At 44.0% G+C, this 13846-nt stretch overlaps 2 protein-coding genes across 6 annotated transcripts in view; one reads left to right on the forward strand and one right to left on the reverse strand.

Annotated features, from left to right (window-relative positions):
• The window catches only part of TBC1D8B (TBC1 domain family member 8B), a 33516-nt gene extending 29472 nt beyond the window's left edge, over positions 1 to 4044 (forward strand). The window contains exons 19-21 of the mRNA XM_072981379.2: positions 197 to 253; positions 527 to 624; positions 1155 to 4044. Of these exons, the coding sequence (XP_072837480.2) occupies positions 197 to 253; positions 527 to 624; positions 1155 to 1568 (569 nt within the window). The 3' untranslated portion in view covers positions 1569 to 4044. The remainder of the gene's footprint in view (positions 1 to 196; positions 254 to 526; positions 625 to 1154) is intronic.
• An 8263-nt stretch (positions 4045 to 12307) lies between these two features.
• Positions 12308 to 13846, reverse strand: part of PASD1 (PAS domain containing repressor 1) — a 91186-nt gene continuing 89647 nt past the window's right edge. For all 5 annotated transcript variants that reach the window (XM_078380593.1, XM_072981382.2, XM_072981383.2 and 2 more), the window contains exon 21: positions 12308 to 13351. In XM_078380593.1, the coding sequence (XP_078236719.1) occupies positions 13181 to 13351 (171 nt within the window). In that variant the 3' untranslated portion in view covers positions 12308 to 13180. The remainder of the gene's footprint in view (positions 13352 to 13846) is intronic.

The raw sequence follows: 13846 nt of genomic DNA on the forward strand, positions 1-13846 counted from the left end.
TTTTTTAAAATATATATTTTTAAAATATATAAAGGAACCTTTGTATCCTGCTTTTAGGAAAACCTATTTATTTAGAAAAAGAAGTTGCTTTTAGATTTCCAAGAGGGCTTAAAATATTCTGGAACCCCCAGCTGTAAGATATGTACATGTTTTGTCTCTCTCATTTATTTTTGTCCTTCTTTCCTTCCCATCCTAGTTTCTTCACCCGGGAACAGTGAGGATGCAGGGTTGTTAAAGATGAGCCCAGAAAAAGGTAAGCGAATCTGAGCGAAGAACGTCCAGAGAACTTTGGCAAGTCGTTCCACTATCCTAAGATTTCAGAAATACTGTTTGGAAAAAAAAGCAGCTTTATTCCTTGGTGGCCTGGCTTTTGACAGACCATCTGGTTCTTTTTGCTGGCCTTAAGGAGCTGTGATGTCTTTGCTGTGGATGGAGACCGCAACGGTTTGGTTTTATCCGGCAGTTCCAGCTTCAGAAGAGCTCAGCTAATTCATTTTTTTAAGGTGATTTCTTATCTCCCACGCAGGGAAGGGAAAGATTGATATCCAGGCCTATCTGAAGCAATGGCAAGATGAACTGCTTAAAAAAGAAGAGAGCATCAGAGATTTGCCCCGCATGGACCAGGTACTGCACTTCTGTTGTAGAACTTTACATAATTCCTTTTTGTTCAGTTTTGGGTGCAATTTGGCCCCCTGGAAAAGACAAGTGATGTCTGACGGGCCCTAGTAGGAGCTTCCCCACACCTCTTGGCCTCCAGGTATTTAAGGCTGCCACTCCCCTCATCTCTACCAGCAAGACCAGTGTGGATGATGGGGGTGGTAGTTCAAGAACACCGTGGGGGTGGAGGCTGCTGCTTTTAAAACATGAAAGACTGCTTTTTCAAGAAGAACAGCATTGAAAGCATTGGACTAGATCCAGCTGGTAATTGCAACTACAGTAGCCATATTGAATAAATAGGACTTGCGTAAGTGTTGACCCAGCATTCCACAGTGGATGTGCTAGATTCACAGTATTTGGGACTAGCAGTTGGATTTAGACTGCTCTTTTTGCTTATATTAAGTGGCATTCATTCAGGAATACATGCAAAAAAATGTTCTGTGGAAACAGCTGCTTATTGCTTATATCCATTTTGCTTTCTCCACCCTGAACCTCAGTCCCAATTCATACAGTTTTCAAAAACTTTGTACAACTTGTTCCATGGGGATCCGGAGGAAGAGTTGCTGTACCGTGCCATCGCCACCGTCACGAGCCTCCTGCTCAGGATGGAGGAAGTTGGCCGGAAGCTTCAGAGTCCTGCTTCCCCGTCTGAAGGTCCGACACCTTCCGGGCCTCACTCTGGTGCAGAAGATGGCAGAAAAGTCCAGGAGGCTCAGCTGTCCTTACAGGCCGAAGGCACGGGGGGCGGTCAGAGCAAAGCCAGCCATGAGTGGTCATTTGCTTTCGAGCAGATCCTGGCATCATTGCTCAATGAACCTGCGTTGGTGAGATTTTTCGAGAAACCGATAGATGTCAAAACCAAGTTAGAGCATGCAAAAGCTGCTCAGCTAAAAGCGAGAGCCCGGGTATAGCATAGGCAAGAGGGGTTTCCTCCCTGCTCCACATCATCCTCTTTGTTTTGTACAGGACATGCTCAGAACCGGGATGCGCCATTTGCATTCTGAATTTATGTGGCGAGTGGAGGAGTCAGGTCAGTTCCTGTGTATGCTGTGGAGTTTGTGTCTTTTGCAGAGTTAAGCGAGGCTAGCTTGAAGCACAGTTGCACCTAATTTTTCTATTTGACTACACTTGAAGACTTAAAACTCGTCAATCAGCACGTCCACGCTTGGAGGAAAATACTACGGCCAGTTTGTAGAAGGCACAGTTGAAGCACGATTCAGATTGTTGCGTCTCCTCACTACAGTATCTGGTTTGTTTGTTCTCTTTGCTTACACTGAATGTAATTGTTGGGCACCTTCTCTTAAACGGAAACATATTTATATCGATTGATATAGGCTGGTTGAATTTCCAAAGAACCACTTCTTAAACTTTGAATGTAGGGTTGTGTAGTTCTGTGCGAGAGATGCCTTAGAGAGTCCATGGAGTATGGCTTTTAGAGAAAGTTATGAGAGCAGATCTACATGGTGCTCCTGATCAGGATGATAACTTCTTGTAGCTCCCGGTGGTAACTTTGAGAGTTGAAACCCTCGTGATTTTCCCACTAGAGAGCTGGCAGAGGTAGGAGTAACTATTCTGGGATTGTAGTGCCCTGAATCCCCCAGCCATCGTAGCTGTGTTGACTTGGGGATTCTGGGAAACATAGTCCAAAGCTGGCGTAAGTGCCCCTCTGAGGACCAAAGGCGTCTTGGCTGAGATGTTCTAAGGAACAGAACGTTGTCATTTGGCTTGTTGTCCTCTAAGCAGTTGTTTTGCCCAAACCTCTTCCTGTTGCTTTGATTGGACCAAATTTGTGTTAAACCCACTGTTCTAGAAACCATCTTGCAGCGGCTTCCAGATCCCTGCTAAGAAAATGCGGGCAAAATTATAGGGTTATAAAGTCCCCTTCTTTGTGCAAACCATCCAGCGAAGCCTAGTGGAAAGGGGGAGCAGACTGACATTCACTCACACGCAGAGAGAGAGAGAGAGAGGTTAGTGCAGACACCCTTGGGCTGAGCTGGAAAGATCTGCTCTAGGAATGAAGTGCAAGTGTTTGAATTAGGTTTCAGATAAACCTATGAAAGCCCATAAGGCCAGTCTTTGGAAATGCCTCTTAAGGCCACAGAGCAATTTTACTGTGTTTATACCCCATCCCAACTTTTTTCTGAAAACCAGAATTAACTGGATGTTAACTTTGGTTTTGGAGGGGGGGGGGAACACTCTCCACCAAGAACTGGTGGGGGCGGGGGGCTGAAAAGAGAATGAAATGATGAGAGGATGAGAAGAGGCCTTATGTAGTGAAACAAAATCAGGGGGGGGGGTGTATCAGGAGTTGCTGGGATGGGGAGCCTGGAGAGGCTGCCCTTTGCCCGCCCCCGTTCTAAGCCATTTTGAGCACGGCTGGGTAGATCCGTTTCCTATCGGGGTCTCCTGGTTTGTCACAAGCTTTTGTGGTGCAAACTTAAGCCAGTTTTCAGTACTTCGGTGACTGCCGGGCCCCGCTCCTGGCCATCGGTGTTGCTGAATTATATATTGTTGTTCTTATAGGAAGCGTTTAAAAATTCACTTGGCTTGCCCCTCTCCCAAACCCAAACCATGTGAGACATGTTCCTACAGGATGGCTCCTGCTGAATGAAATTAATTGAGTACTTAATGCAGCAGCAAAGTGTCTTACGAAACAAAAAAAAATGTATATTTTTTAACACGGAACTCGTCTATGATGCATCTAAATAGGAAAAATTGAAGTGCTCAGGAAACTTGCTCATCACGTCATCAGAATGGCTCAAGGGTGCAAAACACCTTGGCTTTTTCTACGCATGTTCACCAAGAAAGACCCACTTAACCAGTTACATAAAAGTTCTGTACTGGAGTCTCTTAGGAGCGATTTTTTTATATGCAGAATGACCAGCATATTTATACAGTACATTGCTAATTAGACTTCCAGTCTTGATTGTCATCAGCAGCAGAGCCACTTGGCTTCACTTTTTGTTTCTCTTAAGAATACCTGGGCAGGTTGTTTTTTAAAAAGACTTTGAAAATATGGATGTTTTGTGCAGAAACTATTTGCCTAGCAAAATGCCCGGGTGATATTTGCAAGACAAGCAGTTGCTTTTCTGAATGGAAAAGGGTGTTTGCTTCCCTTCATCAGAAACCACCCAAGGAAAAATTAGCTTTCTAAGTATGAAAGGGGAAAAAAAATGACCCTTACTGCCTGAGATGGAGGAAGAAGCAAAATCCATCTGTCCTTTGACAAACGAATCCGTATGCTATGCAAAGTTTAATCTGAACTCGGTGGCTGGTTCTGTGACTGTATTGCAAAGCTGTTTTCCTCTTCATACTGCAAATGCTTTTGCTGGAAGGACTGACCAGGCTAAATTCAGTCTATGCAAATAAACCTAAGTTGCTGGTTTCCATCTGCCTTTTTTTCTATGGAGAAGCGAGCATTTAAATTGCAGCCCACACACTGTGCCACTTGCTCTGTACACCTGAAGCTGAGAAATCAATGTATTTGTTATTGTGATGCTCCGTGTTTTTATCCTTCTCATTGCTCTGATCCTCACGGATAAGTCAGGTTTCCCCAGTCTCCAAGGGCAAGGAGAGAAAGAGAGACTGCCTTAATGTCCTTCTGGAGTTTTTCCTTCCCAAATCTTTACCCAGTTCATGAGGGGTTAAACCATGCGCGCTGAGACCAAGACCTGCATCATCGTTTAAAAAGTTGAATTGCATTCGTTGCCCAGTGGTACATATTCAAGTAGATTCCACTGATTCTTTATTACTTTATTACTTCCCTCCAAATGTGGTTGCTTTTGTTTTGTCTCTTTTTAAGTCAAAGTGTTCCAGGAAGTCACAGAGGAAGCCCAATCCAGGAATTACAGCACATTCTTTCCCACTCATTGTAATTTCAAGAAGCATTCAGGCAGGCTTCCCACTCTGCCATTCATGCTGCTTCTGAACAAGGTAGTGGGCTAGGCTCGCTCTTGGGTATGAAGCCTAGCAGGAAGATCTTCCCCAGCTTTTCTTCCTAATACACAATTTTTCTGCTTGCAAGGAACATTATCTTTTCAAACGATGGGACAGCATTTTAAAAAGTCCTAACAAAATCCCACCCCTTGCTTTCTGAAAGATGTAGAGCCTCTTCGGCTGCTGTATCCTTTTGTATTCCATACTCAGGCTTGGAAAAGAGTTGGTTTTGGGATTTGTTTGTTTGATAGGCACTGGTCCCACTCTTTGAAAGAAAAATAATTTTTAATTGTGCATTGAACGGGATTGTCTCCCCTACTCACCCACCATCACTCCCATCTAAAGAGCAATCTATTAAAACAGATAATGGGTTGCTGCCTGCCACACCAGGCTTGATAGCATAAGAGAAGGATGTCGGCAGCAAATCATTTCTTATAAAAAGCTCCTCTCCTGTTTCCTTTTGTAAACGTGTTCTTGAGATGGAATGCTCCTAAAATCGTTGGCATTCGTTGTAAGGAGAGGTTGTTGCCTGTTTTTGTGTGGCTTGACTGGTGGGGTGGCAAACAACACGGTCGCTTTTTGGTGCCTTGCTGCCTCCTCTCTGCCTCCCCAGTGCTTTGGGCACTTGCTGCAGTCAGAATAATAGTCTGAGTAAGGCCACAGCTCCGTTGCTGTAGTTACTACATCATCTCCCTGCACCCGGCCCCCGCTGCGGATGCTTTTGCAGCTTCGCACAGAATGCTTGTAGCCAGTGGGCAGAGAAGCAGAGCGGGTCAGCTTTCGATCCTCCGTGATGACGAAGTAGTAAAGAATAAGGTCATTTGGTACGTAAATTAGTGTGGGATGAAATACAGAGGATTGAGGTCATCAGTACTCACTGCTTGAAGCAGATTGCTGGGCCTGTAACAGAGAAACGGGCAAATCCTTGTAACATTTGGGAAATGGGGAGGGGGGGAAATAACACATCAGGAAATCACTGGATATAAATGCATGAGTCTCTCTTGATTAGTAGGAGCATCTTTCTCCTGCAATTGTCCAAAAGATAAAGGTTGCCTGTGGGGAGGGGAGGAGGTGGACATGGAGAATTTTAATGAGCCTGGATTACCTGGGTGCAGGCGGTGATCCCAGTGATTCTGCCTCGGGTTATTTGATCAAAAATGAATGTATACTAATGACTCCAGCAGTAGTTCATTACTGTCACATATAGCCATGTGAATGCTTCATAAATTGGATTTTACTTAGGGAAAGCAAGAAAAGCATTTGGGGAAAACAGCTGAAAAAAATTCTTCTCTGAAATGTGCCATCTCATTGTCTTATCAACAAATAAATCATAAACAGCTTCTTAAAAGAAGACAGTTACCTTATAAGCCAATTATTATGTATCTACTTGTTTCATCTTTCATAAAATTTTATACGTAAGATCATTATAGTATATTTTACAGAGGAACTGGGATGTTTTCTGGGTCTTGCTACTCAGGAAGCAAAATACATTTTAAGTGCTGGTCCTGTCTGTCTTTTGGTAATACTATTCTGCATGAACCTGCAGCACATTATCTTTTAATTGGAGGTGATCAAGAAGGAGAGAAGTCTCACCTTCGGTGTCCCTGTAGCAGAACAGGCAAAGGCAGTGCTTGATGGCATGGGGACGTGAGAAGATTTTTGGCTGGTTGATAACAGACTGGGGTCAGGAACTCTTCAGGATCTGGACAAGCAGTTGCTAAAACTGTTGTTGAACTGCAACACCCATCAGCCTTAGTCAATAGGGCTGATTGTGAGGGCCTATGGGAGTTGTAGTCCAACGACACCTGGAAGAGTTCATGTTGCCCACTTCTCTTTGGGGCATGTGTGTTTCCTTGAGGGCAGCCACCAGAAAAAAACAAGGAACTTGGTCACCTTTTTAGAAAGGGAGAAGGAAAGAAAAGCTACTCATGGTCATGTAGACGCATCATCCTACCCAACCAAGATGGGCAAGAGCAGATACTAGGTCAGCTGGAGCTATGCGAAAACCAGATTCTTCCCAGCCTAGAGAGGTGTAGGAAATTTCTTAGAGAGCCTTTCACTCTGGCCCACTTTATGCCAGCATCATCCCTGTATCCTTGATACAGGAGGAGATGTATTTCTGGCCCAGTTCAGCTCCTTCCTTGCCCTGTCCTTTTTTCCGGCTCTTCTGCCAGCCACTCTTCACCAGCAGAATGATTCTGTTGGCAGATTTCTGAGATCAGTGGGCAGACAAGGATTCTGCAGGCAGAAGACCCGGAGTTAGACTTCCATTGCAAACTGGCAGCTTTTCAGCGGGATCCACCATTAATGTCTCGCAGAATGAACGTTGCAGGGATCTGCCTGGAACCCACCCGATGGAGATTTTTTTTAAAAAAAGATCATTTGCACTAAAACCAGACCCAGGGTAAACAGCTTTAAACCATTGCATGAACCTGAGTTTTTGTTATATAAAAAAAACAGTCATTCCATAAGAGTACTGAAAAGTACAATTTATTTTACTTCTCTTTCAAAATACTATGTACAAATCTTTAAAGCACACGGGGGCACAATTGTTCTTGCTCAGTCAACCTCCACAACGGATGTGAGTGTTCCTAGGCAAGATTTTTTACCCCATAAGAAAGACACTTTCTCATCCCCCCTCCCATTTTACAAAATACTTTATGAATAAGAACATTTATAAATTTATCTCTATTTGACATCATATAAAATAAACTTAGTATTTAGCTCTAAGCCTTTATTATTTTTCTCATCTGTCAATTCTTTTCCCTTCCACATATCTAATACAGTATGTCACAATATATACAGATTAGGTTAGACTCCATATCCATCAAATCAGTTGGGCTAGATCAACCAGCCTTTAGCTTATGTATGTACAAATTCATTAAAAGTACGAGACTTTTTCTTAAGGTGCCTGTGTTTTCTGAAACCTGGAACTGTAGTCGACAGTTTTTGTCTTTAATATATTTATGACAATGCCTCCCACTCACTTACAAGACTTCACAAAGTCTTTGAGCCACAGACAGAGTAAAAGGGTCATGGCGCCACCTCCTCCAACATAGACCTTGCTACCAGCAGAAATGTCCAGGTGAAGTAGCGCTATGCCATTCCATATATACTTTGCCTCTAAATACTGAACACAACTCACACAACGGTAAACCTAGCTCACCTGAATAGAAAAACTTTTGTTCCCTTGAGGAGAAAGGGAATGAAAATATATATATTGTTTTTCGGCAGTTGCTAAGTCTCAAAATCCCAGTGCTAAGATCTCAAGATATTTTACTGCCCGAGGCAAAGTATTAGATAATGCCCTTACAACCCTCCATTCCATGTACAGAAGCCTGCTGGATTTGCAGTTGAATTTTGTTTTGAAATCTCCTAACAGAATAAAGTCCTCCAGCAGCACTGAGGGCCACGGGCTAGTTTGGAGGTGTCAAGACTCGTGGGACAAGGCTGTGCAAGTGCACACAGGTCTCTCATCTCAAGGAGGGTCACAACCACCAGATGGAGTAGTGTGTACGGACACCTAGGACCTCCCACCTTGTTCTCCCTAATGGCAGGGCCGGCCTGCCCTGACCCCATGCTTTGCTAACAGTGGGGAGGTGCTGGAGTCAGAAATGTCTGCAAACCTGAGGGGAGGATGCTGGATCTTTGTCCTTACCAGGATAACAAAGAGAGAGAAAACAAAGTTCATAATGAGAGAGAATATGTTTTTTGGTATATAGTTTCATTCATCCTTGAACTTACAGGGCAAGATTGAAACAGCACCAGGCAATCGCCTCGTGGTGTTAGATATACTGTACATGAGAATTTGTGAAGGAAACAGTTCCTTACTAATAAAGTGCTTGGTTCGAGGAAGGCCTATACATATATACTCTCTCTCTCTCTCTCTCTCTCTCTCTCTCTGTGTGTGTGTGTGAGTGAGAGAGAGAGAGAGAGAGAGAGAGAAACTTCTGGTTTTTAAAGGGTTTTTCTTAAACTATTTTCACTAGAAGTGTGCAGGTTTGTGTTTTGGACTCACAATATAGAATGTATATTGGGTTAACATATGGATGCATGCCTCGCCTTGTTAAAATAAAAAGCAACCAAAATGCTCTTCTTCGTATCACGAGGTCTGACTTTGGACAGTCCATGCATGCACAGAGAGTTTATTCTCCTCTGGCCTGCCCCATTCAAAGTGCTTGAGTGGAGGAAGGTGCAGAATCCACAAAACCTTTCAAAGAGAGGTTGAAGCCATTGCTTCCAGTGGCTGCCAGTGGTGCAGGGATCTGGGTGCGTTCCCCCCTCCCCATTTCCCCATCTTCGTATTTTCCCCCAATACTCAGAATTGGACACATTTGGTTGGCACGGAGGTGCTTTAAAGTGCATGAAAGGGTAACGGGGGCGACCGTAGCGGAGAGGCCGAAGAGGCCAAAGCCTTCCATTCTCAACTTTCTCCAGGTCAGTGCATTAGGTTTAAAAGGACGACGGGCACGCAGGTGGGAGGGCAGGTTTCTCCCACTGAGAGCGGAAAGCTAATGCCATGCTCTCTCCTATTCCTCTAGAGAAATCAGTGGTCATGGTTTCTAGTTTTGGGTGGCGGCACGTGGAGGTCCAAGCAATTGTTCAACTGAGACACAGTGGTTTGTAGGTCGGCTAAGTGTTCTTGGACAACTCCCGGCATATCCTAGGAACCCCGGCCAGCACAGCTGGTGGGGAAGTCTTCTGGGAATTGCAGTCCAAGATCACTGGGGTTACCTAAGGGCGAATGTATTCTGATGCCACAGATACTCATTTTCTAGGCCCTGCATCCGATACGGGAGTGAGGGAGAAAATACTCCACGTAGCCTCGCAGACTTGGCCCTTGATGGAGCGGGCGTCTTTTAGAACCTGCATCCCATCTTGTGGCCTTTCTTTAATACTTTGGAGAGCAGGGTTTGCCTCTTGAGTAGCTTGCTTTTTACAAATCCACAAACTGTTAGCAAAGGTGTAGGGCTTTCTGTTTCTTGGAACACATCCTGCTGGGTTCTGCCCTGTCTCTTCTGCCAGCGTAGCAATGTTTCTCCTATTTCTTATCCTTTGATTGCACTCTGTCCAACAGGCAAGGCTCTGCAAGTAAGAAGGATGCTTGCCAGCTGACACACAAGGCGCCAGGCAAGCCTTCAAAGTGAGGAAGAATCCTTGAATTCTTTGTTTTGAAAAGTACTTAAAAATGGCATAAAAGGACAGAAGAGTGAGAGTTTTAAAAGAATGCAGAGTTTTGCTGCAAAAGCTGATTGATCATCACTTTCTGATTGATCTCCCTCCGTAGCAACCTTGAAAATTTCCTGAATGATAAATCCTCAAACTTTCTTACACAAGGAAACTTATTTGGTGAACTTGTTGTATCTGCTCCCATTTTCCTGGCCTTCTCCCACTTAAAGCCTTGCAATTAATCCTTCCCACCTCTTTGTCATAACAGAAGCATTTGTAGTCCCTTTACAAGTCATTCATGTTCACTATGTTTGCTTCTCATAACAAGCAACAGAGTGGTTTGCTAAACTTCGGCTTCTTTTAATGTGCAAACCTTCCCCTTGCTCTGCTCATACGATATGGGTGGTTAACAAGCTACAAACCCCAAACAAACTATGGTTTGTTAGTGCCTTACCAACTCTGCTTTATATAAACGGTATCTTGTTGTGACCTCCAAACCTACAACCATGGCTTGTCCCGGCTGTTTTCCCCAGGTACTTTCCCTGAAACAAGATAAAAGGAGTAGGAGAGAAACAAACCACAAAAGGGAAAGAAAAAGCCACAGTTCATTGGTCCATAATCTGAGTTGCAATCTGTGGCATAAACAATGAGCCACAGTACGTATGAGTCATAAGGTGGGGGAAACATCCATGGCTTAATCATCCTTTCCATGCTCTAAACAGCAAATCTGAGCCTTTGTCACAGATTCTCCACTCCTGGCCTTCCTGACAAGCCACAGGCCTTGACACTGGAGGTGGTGGGGGGGGGGCGAGGGGGGTAACTGTGTGTTTCAGTGCAGGAAGGGGCTTAGTGCAGCTAAGTATCTCTGCATCCTTGCTACAAATTTGTACTCTAAATTTTTTTCTAATTCTTTTAAAGCTGCGGTCTCAACCCAGGCATGAGTTCTGCTGAAGCCCTGCCAAGGAGTAAGTGGAGACATTGGGTCCTGGTTTATCTGTTCCTCCTTTCCTCCTCATTCTCCCATTCATGGGAGCGGGCCCATGAAACATTGGGTTACATAAGGTTTACTTAACTCGCTGTGGCTAATCATGGCATGGGGTCATCTCTCAGTCATATGTCTGGTCATGCACCCAATGGCACAATGGGGCCACCCCCTGGCATCTCCGCAATTCCTGCCGCGGCGTTACTTTTCCTCCCGCAGACAACAGAAAGAGAGTGAAGGACGGATCAGTTCTCTTCATATCCCATCCCTCACTCTTTTCTCAATGCAAAGCCCTGGGGTCTTGCCCTGAAAACAGTACAGTGCAGTAGTCTTTCCCTTCCCCTCTTAAAGAAGAGTTGGGAGGAGTTTAAAAGACTGCTAAACTTTCCTGAACTCTGTCGCTACGGACGGGTGACTTACGTACAACAGGACCAAATTCACCTGAGCTTTTTCTCGAAGACCAGGGTTGCAGGGATTTTGTTAGAGACAGCCACACACACACACACATATATATATACATCCAAGTGCATCAGTTGTTAGCAGGTTACAATACTGGTAAGGAAGGGGAGGGAACAATACACAGTGATCGAGCATCAGCCTGAGAATCTTCTGCACACAGATATACCTAAGAATCCCTGCTCATTTTCACTAAAGCCTTTGGCCCTGAACTTCTGATAATTCAAACTGTATGCAAGCTGGGCTGGCAACCCACCCGCGTCTTGAAAGACCTAACCTTTTCCATAATAGCCAGCAATGAATAAAGTACTCTTTTAAAATACAAAAAAATACAAAACAAACAAAAAACAGAAAGCAGGCCTTCTAAACACAACCTCTTCCTTCCTTCCTTTCCATTAAAGAAGAATTGGTGAGCATTGCCTTCAGAGCCTAGGATTTTTTTTTTTAAAAAGTGCAAGTCCAGGCCAGTGACAATTAAGAATGAAACAAAAATGCCCCTTACAATTATATTCATTTTCCTTTGGAAACACACAGAACAGTAGGGGACGCTTTGGTATACACACCCACTGAGGAATAAAACTTTTTTTTGTAAAAAAAGTGTTTATATCGATATATACATATATATATTTGTGTGTGTGTATATATATGTATATATATTTTTATATACAAACACACTTAAAGTGACAATTTACAAAAATACAATTTATTGCTAACGCTACTGCCTTGCAACATTGCAGGTGTACTCATTAAGTAGAAACCTCCACTTTGCTAAACAGCAAAACCAGAAAGTTTGCTTTGTCTTTGAGTGTCAAGAGACCTCCTCATAGAAAGTTTCATTACACACAAATAAAAAGGGAGAGGCTTCTGCACCTCAGTTATATATCCATATATCTGTATGTGGCTAAATGGGAGTAGAAATAGTTTAAATCTGTACTTATAACAAAAATAGGAGAATCCTTTGTACACACCATTATTCTAAATGTAAAAGGAGCTGGTGCAAAAAAAAAAAAGAGAGATTTAGGCAAGATTGGTGTCATAAACAGTAGCAGCATTATCCAATTATCTCAGGAAAAAGGGGAGAGAAGGAATGGACCCTCCTACAGGAATCATGGGAGAGATGGGGCGGGGGATGTGTTACATAATCCGCACGTGAACCATCGTAGCAAAATAAAATCTATATACATAACAAACAGAGAATAGAAAAATGAAGGTGGTAACCTGCTGATGGTTCTTCTTTAGTCTGTGTTCAGAGTGTTTCACAGTGAATTTTCAACAAAAGATTTTTTAAAATGGCCAGTCAGGAAAAGACACGGCAACCCCTCCTGTGTTCTTATGCAGTTTCTGTTCCAAAACTCATCAGCATGTAAACTTAAGTATTTTTAAAAAAGGGAAAACCCTGTGAGCTTGGAATCCATCAACCATATTAAATATACGGCTTTACAGCACGCAAAAGCGACTGTGGGTGGGACTGCTTTCCTGCAAACCATCCTTCCACCTCTTGGGCAAATTGAAGGTTGTTTTTTTTCTTCCAGTTGTCAGGGAGCGGTGGAACCTCGGCTTCCCTTGAGCCCCTTCTGGCAGGGGAGGGCTACCCTAAGCAACCTTCCATCCTTCTGATCCTCCACCACTAGAGACAGGATGTAGACGCAACTTTTTTTGCTGCGCGCTGATCCTGTTGTCCCGGAGGCCAGGTCTGGCTGTTGATCCCGTATTGCTCAGGCACCGTTCCTGGGCGGGTTTCTCTTCTGAGCGCAAGAGCCCTCAAAGGCCGCTGGCCTGTGCCCCCAACAGGGTCTTCTGTGGCTTTGCCCCATTTCCCTCGAGGGCCAGATTCACCGCTCTTGGGCATCACAGGAGGGACAGGCTCGACTCTAGCTCTGCCCACGGTGCTCTCTCTCGCTTCTGCTCAAGCACAGCCGTTGTGTGTCCAAGGTTGTTGTGTGTTTTTTTCCCCATCACCATCTCTCCAGCCTTTGGGCCTCAAGGCAGTTGCATCTCATGCATGTCCTGTAAACCACAAGGCTGGCTGGGCAAGTGGTGGTTCTGCAGCTGTTGCGGGTGATGGAAATAGCCCAGGGCGGCGTTCTGCTGCGGGAGGTGAGCCTGCTGGAAGAGACGTTGGTTCTGGCCTTGATCAGGCGCACTGTGCATCTGCAGGGAACACATGGATCTACTTCAGAGTCAGGTGTAAAACAGCCTCTGCCTTGCACATTTATCCCAGCCAGGTAAGGAGTTCCTTCAATCTATGTTTTTCATGTATTTGTGCTTGGACATGACAACTGAACTAAGAAAGAGAGATTCATGGAAAAACTATATGCATTACCCTGTTTCCCTGAAAATAAGACCTAACATGAAAATAAGCCCTAGTATGATTTTTCAGGATGCTCGTAAGATACAGTAAGCCCTACCTAAAACATAAACCCTAGTTAAGTGAAACCCTGCCCTCCACCCTTGTGCAGCAACCAGAAGAAGATGACATGGCTGTATTTGAATAAATGTAGATTGTTGTACATGAAAAAAAATTAAAACATCCCCTGAAAATAAGCCTCAATGTGTTTTTGGAGCAAAAATTAATATAAGACTCTGTCTTATTTTTGGGGAAACACAATATGTTTAGGAATTGCTACAGCTTCAAAGCTAATGTGG

This window comes from Pogona vitticeps, chromosome 11, assembly GCF_051106095.1.
Source record: "Pogona vitticeps strain Pit_001003342236 chromosome 11, PviZW2.1, whole genome shotgun sequence".
Taxonomy (NCBI): domain Eukaryota; kingdom Metazoa; phylum Chordata; class Lepidosauria; order Squamata; family Agamidae; genus Pogona; species Pogona vitticeps.